The sequence below is a fragment of the Podarcis liolepis genome, assembly GCF_965112155.1.
Source record: "Podarcis liolepis genome assembly, chromosome: 13".
NCBI classification, from domain to species: Eukaryota; Metazoa; Chordata; class Lepidosauria; order Squamata; family Lacertidae; genus Podarcis; species Podarcis liolepis.
Window position 1 is genome coordinate 26,030,223 of NC_139573.1, and position 12,457 is coordinate 26,042,679.

At 40.8% G+C, this 12,457-nt stretch overlaps 2 protein-coding genes across 2 annotated transcripts in view; both read right to left on the reverse strand.

Annotated features, from left to right (window-relative positions):
- LOC310691042 (olfactory receptor 14A16-like) overlaps positions 1-12,457 on the reverse strand; it is a 242,514-nt gene that overhangs the window by 219,223 nt on the left and 10,834 nt on the right. The gene's annotated exons all lie outside the window — the stretch shown is intronic.
- On the reverse strand, positions 6,049-6,990 carry LOC310691645 (olfactory receptor 5AR1-like; the record flags this gene model as incomplete). The annotated part of the gene is made up of 1 exon (XM_083471505.1): positions 6,049-6,990. One exon carries the CDS (start codon positions 6,988-6,990, stop codon positions 6,049-6,051), a length of 942 nt encoding a protein of 313 aa, XP_083327631.1.

The window sequence follows — 12,457 nt, forward strand, 5'->3', positions numbered from 1 at the left end:
TTACTCCGGCTTTCAAAGCATCACAACATTCTCAACTGTCTTAAAAACATAATAAATGGGCATAGTCTGTGACAATTCCAGTGTGAGTCAACATAATTGTCATCTCTTGGACTAATGTGTAGATTTAAATTTGATTATTCATCAGCTCTCACGCTTTCCAAATGTCCCAAATGCAAGTCATCCACCTTGCAGGTAGAATAATTTAAAAAGAGAGACGTCAAGTGGCACCCACGAGTCTGCTTTGAATCATTTGCATTTTATTCATTAATTATGTCTCTTTCCCTTTCTTTTCCTCATTTGTTTATTTCCCTCACCTTTACTTTTCTTGATTATGATTCTAAATGAATCAAAATAAATATACATATGATCCCATTGTTGGGAGTTTGCTAGGAACTGGATCTAGTTGTCAACATTGCCGTCCTTAATACACACACACCAGAATGGCTGCTTACTGTCTTGTCAGTCAGTGGCGGTTGCAGCATGACGTGGCACCTCCTCTCTCCCCCAGACATGCAGACCATTTTAGATTGTTTCCCAATCCCCTCCGGCCACTGTGGAGGCTCACAGGTTTCCACCTGTCCCTCAAATAAGGCAATCCATGGCAGCCCTGGGGTGGCATGGACATCTACTTATCCCGGCCAACCACTTAGCACAGAATCCAGTCGGCTGGGAACATCCTTAATACACATACACACACCTCAACACCAGAATTAAAACACAGGCAAGCGTATTCATGTTTCATCAGAATTTATGACCTTTGATTTAGATTTAACAATCATACCCCCCATGCCCTTAAAAACTTACTTTGCAGAATGTTTGCTCTTTCTTGCTCCAAAACAGTGAAAAATAGAGTTCCAAACATAGGTCTTTTCATAGATGTGCTCTCACCCTCAATACAGCTCAGGATTGAAGAAAAGTGTTGGGAATACCCTGCCAATGAATTCATGGAAGCAACAAAATTCTATGCATTTAATCCACTAAATAAAAGTGGTGTTATCTCTAAAGTTGCAAGGAACATCAAATTATTTACAAAAATCCTATGTTTCCAAAGCCATTTAAGATACAATTTTCCAATGGCTTTTTATATATTTAACATTTCTAAATTCTTAATGTATACTGCGTTTAGTTTTTCCCCCTTTTATAATCAGACCATGTGTATGATTTTTATGAAATAAATGATTTATCTTTGTGTGACTATTCAACAGACACATGTTCAGAGGAAGCATAAGAGTGGTAGCAAGTCCTGCTTCTGACCTACACATTTGCTAGAACATCAGCATGTTTTCTACCAGGTGTGCAGCATTAGCTTTGCTAAACTGGAGCATTGCTCCACCACCCACCCTAATATTTGCACATTTTATATGGATGTTTGAAGTGAAGTCACTAGGCACAAGCCAATGCTCACATCTAGGTGGAATTTTGATGTATTCACTGTATTTATGCCATCCAATGCTTGAGGGAACCTAATTCCGCAGGGAAAGTGTTGGGAACCTTCTTCTGATAAAATCCATCAGGGATAGAATGATAATAAAACAGTGTTGTAGGGAAATTCAGGTCAAAAGACCTCTAGAGAGTTCAAAAAGTGCTACATGCAGAAATATATTTTCCCTTTTGGTATGGAGATGAAACAGTCAATATCATCACAAACTCATTCATTAATGCTTGGTGGGGAAGAATCTGGAAATTATGCTTGGTGTATTAGAATACAATAAATAGGCATTTGCTAAAGCTACCCTTTTAGGTATATTCCCATCAGTATTTCTAGTGCTGGTAGACAAGCTTTCAACTCCCACAGTTCAATTTTGAGGCCTCTCTTCCACAGCCTTCCTCTCTATTCCCAAAAATGGGGATGGAGAACCTGACCACTGGCAATGCTACCTTTGGTAAAACAAAACAGAGCAGAGTTTTCATCATCACAGAGTAAGCATTAATCAAATGTGAACATTATTGTTCTCAGGTGTGCAATGTTGCAACCACACACTGTGACATCATGGTGCAACAGGTCTGGAGACAAAACTCATTTCTAGTAAGAATACGGGGGGGGGGGAGTCAGTAGCTAGAGTCAAGTGCAAAGACACAATCTGGAATGTGAAATCTGTGGGCATTTAAGCATTTTCTGGTCTTATAGAATGTGTGTGTGTGTGTGTGTGTGTGTGTGTGTGTGTGTCACCCCACCTTTATTTATGCCTCAACTCAATGTAGCATATATGTTTCCTTATTTTATCCTCACAACCATATGTGAGGGAGTTTAGATTAAAGAGCAGTGATTGTCCCATGGTCACCCAGTGAGCTTCATGGCTGAACAAGGACTTGATCCTGAGTATCTTCAGTTCTATTCTGACATTGCAACTAATACAGTGGTGCCTCGCAAGACGAAAAGAATCCGTTCTGTGATTCTCTTCGTCTAGCGGTTTTTTCGTCTTGCGAAGCAAGCCCATTGACGGATTAGCGGATTAGCGCTATTAGCGGCTATTAGCAGCTATTAGTGGCTTTTAGCAGCTTATCTGCTGATCGGATCAGCTGATAAGCGGCTTAGCGGCTTAGAAAAAGGGGGGAGGGGAAAAAACCAGCAGGAACTCGCAAGACATTGTCATCTTGCGAAGCAAGCCCATAGGAAATTCGTTTTGCGAAGCACCTCCAAAACGGAAAACTCTTTCGTCTAGCGAGTTTTCCGTCTTGCGAGGCATTCGTCTTGCAGGGCACCACTGTACATTACTGAAAGGATCTGTGAAACAGGAATGGAATACAAATTTGATTTGGTTCACATTTTAATTTGAATCTACATAATCCATACTTCCTGAAACAATATTTTAAACAAAATGCTGCTATCCTTTGAAATCTCTTTAAACTTCTCTGAATTTTGCCATACAGTTCTCCAATAAATAACCTGTACACAAATGTGTATTCTAGGGGATAGTATACCTAGAAATGCATTTTTATTAGTGAAAATAATGCAGAAATTGCATTCTGTTGGGGAAGATTGCTTGTAAAAATGTGTATATTAAGGTATATCCTTTATTTTGTGTTTTATTAAAGCTTTATTATCACACCATTCTGGTACAAAAGGCACTTTGCATTTGAAGTCACAATGTCATTTTAAAAACACATAGCAATATAAAAAGGAAGCAGCAATTGAAACAAAAAATAGAATCATTATGCGCTACATATAAAATAAAACCTGTAGGAATGAAATGGTGTTTTAATAAACAATGAAAAGCTGTGAAGGGGTGGTGGGCATATCATGTTTCATAATATATCTGCAGCCATTAAGGTTTCCTCTCCTGGTTCCATTCAAGTGTGCTTTTACTGTAAGCTGAAAATTGTCTTTCTCAACTCTGTTCATTTGAATGATTTGTGTATAGCGCTCCATACCTGTACTCAGAGCAAATTCAGTATAGAATGTTAGGGATACAAATTAAAGAAGAACACTGCAAGTCATTAACAAAGAGAGGTTTGACATGAAATACATTGCAGATATGATATCAGGTGTAGGACAGTGGAGCGTGGCTTGGCTAAAATGTCCCAAAGAGTCACAAAATCTTTTATGTTTGGATTTCATTGAAAAGCTCCATACTATTCTGGAAGCCTTTAAGTCTTCACTCCACCAGTTAGGACAAATGGACATAATTCAATTCAATTTCTCTGGACAATCTTAATTTCCAAGAGTAAATGCTTTCTCTTCCCCACCAATGTCTTAACTGCCAATTGCACTTCTACGTTCCATAGGCTATAGATGATAGTGTTGAGAGCTGGTGCATTTTGTGAAGTTTGCATATCAGAAATATGGCAAGCAGTTGGTGAAAGATGCTCATGGGAGTAGGGGTGGCAGTCTCCTGGCCACAGATACTCTTTTCCAAATGGTGCCAATATCCCTCCCAAGACTGGGGATCCAAGATTAGAGTTATCCATGAAATGTCTAAAAGAACTCTTAGCACTGAAGGTTTCCATGTTACGTCAATCCTTAGCATTGGGGTATTAGTTATTTAAAATACAGAATTGCCATCTCTTTTATTCACCTTTCTGTTACCTTTGGATCAAAAGTGCCTGAAACATATTGGTTCCCAACGTGATGGAAGTTAACCAGAGGAATATTTTGAAGAATTCACCTGTGAATGACTTCAGTTCTAAAAAAAATTACCAAAATTTGCCTAAAGTGGGATTTTAAGGTACATCTAAGGTTGTGCTCAAGAAATTATCAGTGAAGACAAAATATCTATCATCTATCTATCATCTATCGTCTATCGTCTATCGTCTGTTGTCTGTCGTCTATCGTCTATCATCTATCATCTATCATCTATCAATCATCTATCTAATCTAATCTATCTATCTACTTTGGATCATGCATACCACTATGCTGAATAATAATAATAATAATTTTTATTTATATCCCACCCTCCCCAGCCGAAGCTGGGCTCAGGGCGGCTAACAACAATCAAAATAATCCAGCATTCTAAAAACATTCATTATAAAATTAATTAAAATCAAATTGATGGCAACCATTAAGCAAAATTCTGTGTGAAATGATCACATACAAGTTAGTTGATCAAGGTTCCATATTTATTTGCAACTTTCACTACTGGCAGTCACAAAACAATGCATCATCATTATTTTTTGGGAAACTAAGGTTAGAGGACATCACATGCCTATCGGGAATATTTAGCATCATATGGTAAAACAGAAATCACATGTCTCTCAGCTCATCACACACCGTGTAACATTTTAATTTAAAGAAAGTTCAGTTGTCTTGATACACCATTTATTAACAGTGTGTCTCAGTTAATCTCAGTTCTTGTTAAAGGTCCGAACTTTATAATGTTATCTAATTAATAACTTACTTATTGCTCTTTTCACTTCTTTGTTCCGTAGGCTATAAATGATAGGGTTAAGCGTTGGAGTTATGATATTGTAGAGAACCCCAACAAGCTGGTCCTTTTCCAGTGAGTAGCTGGAGGTAGGTCGAAAATATGTGAATATCCCAGAGCAGTAGAACAGAATCACAACCGTGACATGAGATACGCAGGTGGAAATGGCCTTGTGACGATGTCCTTTTTGCCGATTGTTGAAAACAGCATGAAGAATCAACGAGTAGGAGATCAGAGTAAAGAAAAAAGGGCTAAAACCTACAAATACACCCACTGTGAAAAGTGCCACTTCATTAATTGATGTGTCGGAGCATGAAATGCTCAGCAATGGAGGAATGTCACAGTAAAAATGACTGATCACATTAGATCTGCAGAAAGACAGTCGGAATGTGAGTGCTGAAGCCCAGGATACTGCACAAGCCCAGGATACTGCAGGACTACCTTCAGATGTCTTCTAAAAGTCATGGTGAATAGCTTTACAGTGAAGGATTTACATTCATCTTTATCTTTCTTTTGCTCAATAACATTGGCTGAGAGTCTCTACGCCAATAATTTATTGAGTTTTTAAAAGCAATGCAGTTCATGTATATAATGAATGCTGATATCTTAATCTAATCCCGACAGATTTAATTCTTGGTAATTGTACATATCACAAAGCATTAAAAGATAAGCTTGTATTAAAAGATACACATGCAGCTTACTTCTGAGTATACATACAGTGGTACCTCGGGTTAAGTACTTAATTCATTCCAGAGGTCTGTTCTTAACCTGAAACTGTTCTTAACCTGAAGCACCACTTTAGCTAATGGGGCCTCCTGCTGCTGCCGCACCGCCAGAGCACGATTTCTGTTCTCATCCTGAAGCAAAGTTTTTAACCTGAAGCACTATTTCTGGGTTAGCGGAGTCTGTAACCTGAAGCGTATGTAACCTGAAGCGTATGTAACCCGAGGTACCACTGTACATGGAAGTGCACTGCAAGTTTTCTTAGTAGTTCTGATATTGTAAGTTGCTCTGGGTTGCTTTTGCAAAAAAGTGACCATAAGCTTAAATGATGATGATTTGCTAATAAATGTGTCCGTACAGTATCTAAGTAGGTATTATAAGTGGTGCATTATAAAATTTATACATTGTTTCTGTTTGTTCCTCTGTTAAAGCTCAGCTCAGCTTTTTCCAGAAGAGTAACTTATCAATTCAGTCCTTCCTGTTTCCTACAGAAAACTTTTTTAAGGGCCTCTTTCACCTCCTTGTTCCTGAGGCTATATATGATGGGATTCAAGAGTGGAGTGACCAGGCAATAGAAGACAGCCACCAACTGGTCCATATTGAAGGAGAGGTTTCGGGTGGGCCTGACATAAATGAACATCATTGTTCCATAATAGATACCAACCACTGTCAAATGGGAAGCAAAGGTGGAGAAGGCCTTTTTCCGCCCATCGGAAGAACGAATTCCCAGAACAGTGATCAAGATGGCAGCATAAGAAGCCACAGTTATTGTGAATGACCCAACAAGGAGAAAGGAGCAGATGAAGAAACTCAGCATCTCGTTGAGCTGGGTCCTGTTGCAAACCAGCCTCAGCAATGGCAAAATGTCACAGAAGAAATGGTCCACTACATTGCTCCCACAATAGTTGAGCTGAGATATGAGAATTGTTGGGATCAATGGCAGAACCAAGCCAGTGACCCAAGACCAAGTAGCAAGCTGATGATAGACAACACTATTCATAATGGTGTTGTATCTTAAAGGAGAACGTACAGCCACATATCTATCATATGCCATGGCAGCCAAAAGGAGGCACTCAATGCCACCAAGAGCATGGAAAAAATATATTTGGGTAAGGCAGTTCTTGAAGGATACAACATTCTTTTTTCTAATGAGATCAACCAATATTGTTGGGGCTGTGACGGAGGTAAAACAGATCTCTAGCAAGGAAAAATTGCCCAGGAAGAAGTACATGGGAGTGTTAAGAGAATTTTCATACCTGGTGATGAATACTATAACCATGTTTCCTATCACTGTTAGTGTGTACATAATTAGTACCAGCGTAAATATTGGAAATCTGCTCTTTTCCAGGTAGGGAAATCCTGTGATAAGAAATTCACTCACTGTTGTATGATTTGAGAGATCCATCTTATGATTGGTTGTTCTTTTGTGGAAACAAAAAAAGAACAGTTGTTTGCCCTAAAGTGAAAGCATTCTGTGTACTTCTTATGATATATCAGTTGAAGAGGTTTAACCCAGAAAAGGCTTCAGATGATTTTTTTCAAGGACAGAACGTCAATCAAAGCGAAAAAATCTATGATTGAAAGAAAGAAAAGAAATCTATGATCATTAACCTTCACAGCAGTCAAAGGAAATAACATTGCCAGTGTGCTTAAGAAATGTTGTAGTCTTGAGTGGTGGAAGGGGGAAAGGAGTGTCTTTGCATTTATATCTATTGATAATATAAGGTCATTATTTGGAGAGTAGACTTGAGGACTTGGAAATGCCACTCTACTCTGCTCATGTAGAGTAATGCATGCTATCACTGTACCTCTTCCATTGATTCCAGTGGAACTTGTTAATTGCACACAATTGCTGCCTAGTGCTGTTACTCTATGAATGCTTGGTTAAGAGGAAATCATACTAAATTGAGCACCATACTCCAGATGAGCCATCCAGACCATGAGGATTTGTCAGACGTGGGATATGAACCTATGCTTCCATTCAGAGACCAGAAAAGATAAAACAGTAAAATCAAGGGAAAAAATCACAGCCACACTTTAAAACATACAAATGTTAAAATACTAAAACAGTTTAAAATTACATCAGCCTTCTAAATACCTGGGCAGACTTGTCTAAAGAATAATGGTTTTTTGCAGGTGTTAAAAAATGTGTGTGTTTGCATTTAAAGTGGGAGCGAATATTTAGACTGCTCGACTATAAATTTAAGCCAACCTGACCTGATTTCTGCCTGAAGAATAATCCAGTGGTTTCACACATACCCCACACTTCTTAGCTGAATGTTTCTTCCAGTATTAAGAATAGCAAATATAATCCTTCTGGAGTTCTACATTCCTCCTCATAACAGTTTATGTGCTATTACATATATAATCTCCAATTTTTCTTTGAAAAATTTACTAAGTGAAAGAAAGAAAGAACAAAAAAGCATTTCTTTCTCACATATCCTGGCAATGTGACATTTTTGTCGGTAGAATTAAAATCAATAAATTGTATACACATTGAACCATTTCATTAAAGAAAAACCCTGAAAAGAAAAGAAAAGTACATATTTTAAAACGTTTTGTCCATTTTCATTTTGTGATCTGGCTATACTCACAAATGATGCCGATCATGCACTTGAAAATAGTGTTCCCATCATGACTACCATGAGGACTGGCCAGGTGTTGGGACAAGACGATGTGAAAAGAAGACCTAAAGATAAATTATATTATCTTTTCATGGGGAGATTTGCATGTGTACTTTATACATTGAAGCTATTTCATCAGCATACCTGTATTCAAACTCATGGGGACCTGATCTCCAAGGGATAAACCCTAGAGCTTAAAGTTAGGCAGCCTTATCAGTGAGGCTCTGCAAACTGTGCTGATGAAAGTGGTGGAAAATATTTCACCATCTTTAATTGATCTGAGAAACCCCCCAGCAGCTAAATGAGAGTGTGATTAATGAGAAAAGGACAGACCACTATTTAATAGGAGTTGATTCAAGCTACGTGTTAGGATGTGTTCCTTAATGTTAGGAAGTGCTATAACCTATTAACAATGCACTGCAGAACATCATGAACTGCCATAATCATGTGTATGATATAAAATACAAGAAAAATGAAACTCATTTGTATGCATATACACTCTTTTTTTCTCTCTCTCCCCCCCCCCTTCTAAATGTCGTGGGAAAGGTTATGCAAATAAGGTGTATGTACAAAGGTGGACAAACTTCAGAATATTTCTCTCTTCCGCAGAGTTTAGCCTACTAATGAACTAATCCCAGAGTAGAGCCTCTGTGGAACGCAAATTCCACAGAGAACTGAGATACATAATGAAACCTGTTATATTTACCATAGCCCTTTTTGCCTCATAGAATGAGATTCAGTAATTTTTTGCAACATTCCTCTGAAAAATCATCTTCGATATTCATTAAGCAAGAACTATCCTTAGACTACAGAGATATTTGATTGCCTTCCAGAAATGATCAACACTTTGTTGTCTCTTTAACAATACTTTCCAGAGGAGCTCTGAAAGAAAGGAACGAGTGCAGTGAGATTTCCGCTTTCTTCCAAATTAAAGAATGATAAGCTACATGCTAAAGTAGCAATGGAAAGGCCTGGTGGTTTAGGTTCATGGGCCTCACAAACTGCTTTGAAGTTTACAGTTTGCAAGGATATGTCCTTTCCTTGCCCTGTGATTTTTGGGAAATTTTCTTTATTCTTTGTTGCTATAGGAAGAGAGAGTGTTAGATTAGTAGTATTGACTGATAGATGTACCCCCCCCCCCCACACACACACAGGGAACTTTTGAATGGATGTTAAATACTGAAACAAATGAACAAAATATTGCAAAATGCATAGTATATAAAATGCTACATACCAAGTGTTGGAGGGGAATTTCCAGCCGGTGGCAGAGGACAGATGGACTCCAGGAGACATAGGTGTAAAAACCCAAACGAAAACGAAGACTTTATTACTAAGCAAATAAACACAAACTCTGGTGGATGTTATTCCTGCAGGCAAGCAACAAAACTCAGCTTTTTTCCTTTATAGCAACGGTCACCTGCAGCCAATTAATCCCAGAAACTTCTTAAAGGTATACACACATGTTTCTGTGCCGAATGTCCTCTAACACCAAGAGCACCACCCTTCAGGCGGTGTGTGTTTGGGTCCTTCTCACTCTTGGTTTTTTATTCATTTTTTATTTTCCATACAATTTGGAAGAATAAAAAATGGAGCATGGCTTTTGTGTGTGTGTGTGATACATATGTGTTTTGTTAAAATGTGTATATTTTAAAGCTAGCATTTTTAGTAGAGCTGCAACAGTGGTTTACTGGCCATGACACAGAGGAATGAAACTCAGAAGATCAGTTCTACTCCTTCTTCTTCCTCCTCCATTTTAAGATCAGGTCAGTATCATGCAATAAATCCCTGAATATCATTATGGTACACTCATATGTTAATACTGGGAGATGAGAATCTCCTTTCCTTTAAATAAAGATAAAGGGACCCCTGACCATTAGGTCCAGTCATGACAGACTCTGGGTTAGCGGTGGTCATCTCGCTTTATTGGCAGAGGGAGCCACATACAGCTTCCAGGTCATGTGGCCAGCATGACTAAGCCACTTCTGGCGAACCAGAGCACTACACAGAAACACCATTTACCTTCCTGCCGGAGCAGTACCTATTTATCTACTTGCACTTTGACGTGTTTTGATGTGCAGGAGCAGGGACCAAGCAACGGGAGCTCACTCCGTCGTGGGGATTCGAACCACCGTCCTTCTGATCAGCAAGTCCTAGGCTCTGTGGTTTAACCCACAGCGCCACCCACGTCTTCCTTTAAATGCTTTGACTCAATTCATTGAAGTCCTTGTGTCAAAGATGGATGGTCAACTATATTGTTGATGTAACACATGAAAAAGTGCCATAGTACTGATTAATGTTTTCATGCAGATCTATTTCTGTGATTTCTCACCACCAGCTCTTTTTATCTACTTACATAGGTGTAAACCCAACTGAACTTAATGTGACTTACTTCTGAGCATGCATATAATAATAATAATAATTTATTATTTATACCCCGCCCATCTGGCTGAGTTTCCCCAGCCACTCTGGGCGGCTCCCAATCAGTGTTAAAAACAGTACAGCGTTACATATTAAAAACTTCCCTGAACAGGGCTGCCTTGAGATGTCTTTTGAATGTCAGGTAATTATTTATCTGTTTGACATCTGATGGGAGGGCGTTCCACAGGGCGGGCGCCACTACCAAGAAGGCCCTCTGTCTGGTTCCCTGTAGCCTCACTTCTCGCAATGAGGGAACCGCCAGAAGGCCCTCGGCGCTGGATCTCAGTGTCCGGGCTGAACGATGGGGGTGGAGACGCTCCTTCAGGTATACAGGACCGAGGCCGTTTAGGGCTTTAAAGGTCAGCATCAACACTTTGAATGGTGCTCGGAAACGTACTGGGAGCCAATGCAGATCTCTCAGAACCGGTGTTATGTGGTCCCGGGGGCCACTCCCAGTCACCAGTCTAGCTGCCGCATTCTGGATTAATTGCAGTTTCCGGGTCACCTTCAAAGGTAGCCCCACATAGAGCGCGTTGCAGTAGTCCAAGCGGTAGATAACTAGAGCATGTACCACTATGGCGAGACAGTTCGCGGGCAGGTAGGGTCTTAGCCTGCGTACCAGGTGGAGCTGGTAGACAGCTGCCCTGGACACAGAGTTAACCTGCGCCTCCATGGACAGCTGTGAGTCCAAAATGACTCCCAGGCTGTGCACCTGGTCCTTCAGGGGCACAGTTACCCCATTCAAGACCAGGGAATCCCCCACACCAACCCGCTCTCTGTCCCCCAAAAATAGTACTTCTGTCTTGTCAGGATTCAACCTCAATCTGTTAGCCGCCATCCATCCTCCAACTGCCTCCAGGCACTCACACAGGACCTTCACTGCCTTCACTGGTTCTGATTTAAAGGAGAGGTAGAGCTGGGTGTCATCTGCATACTGATGAACACCCAGTCCAAACCCCCTGATGATCTCTCCCAGTGGCTTCATATAGATATTAAAAAGCATGGGGGAGAGGACAGAACCCTGAGGCACCACACAAGTGAGAGCCCAGGGGTCTGAACACTCATCCCCCACCACCACTTTCTGGACACGGCCCAGGAGGAAGGAGCGGAACCACTGTATGACAGTGCCCCCAGCTCCCAGCCCCTCTAAACGGTCCAGAAGGATGTTATGGTCAATGGTGTCAAAGGCCGCTGAGAGATCCAGCAGAACTAGGAAACAGCTCTCACCTTTGTCCCTAGCCCACCGGAGATCATCAACCAGCGCGACCAAGGCAGTTTCAGTCCCATGGTGAGGCCTGAATCCCGATTGGAAGGGATCCAAATGGTCCGTTTCCTCCAGGCGTGCTTGGAGTTGTTCAGCAACCACCCGCTCAATCACCTTGCCCAAGAATGGCAGATTTGAGACTGGGCGATAGTTGGCCAAATTGGCCGGGTCTAAAGATGTTTTTTTAAGAAGCGGTTTAATGACCGCCTCTTTCAGTGGGTCTGGGAAGGCTCCCTCACAGAGGGAAGCATTCACCACCCCGCAGAGCCCATCGCCCAGCCCTTCCCAGCTCGCTTTTATCAGCCAGGATGGGCAAGGATCAAGGAGACAGGTGGTCGGTTTCACTTGTCCAAGCAGCCTGTCCACATCCTCGGAGGTAACAGTTTGGAATTGATCCCATGTAACAGGACCAGACAGAACTCTAGCACTCTCCCGCCCTGGCCCTGCTCCCACGGTGGAGTCTACCTCCTTCTGAATCTGAGCGATTTTATCTGCAAAAAACTTTGCAAAAGCATTGCAGGAGATCTTGGGGTCCCTACCAGGCCCCGGTGGTACAGGTGGTTCCG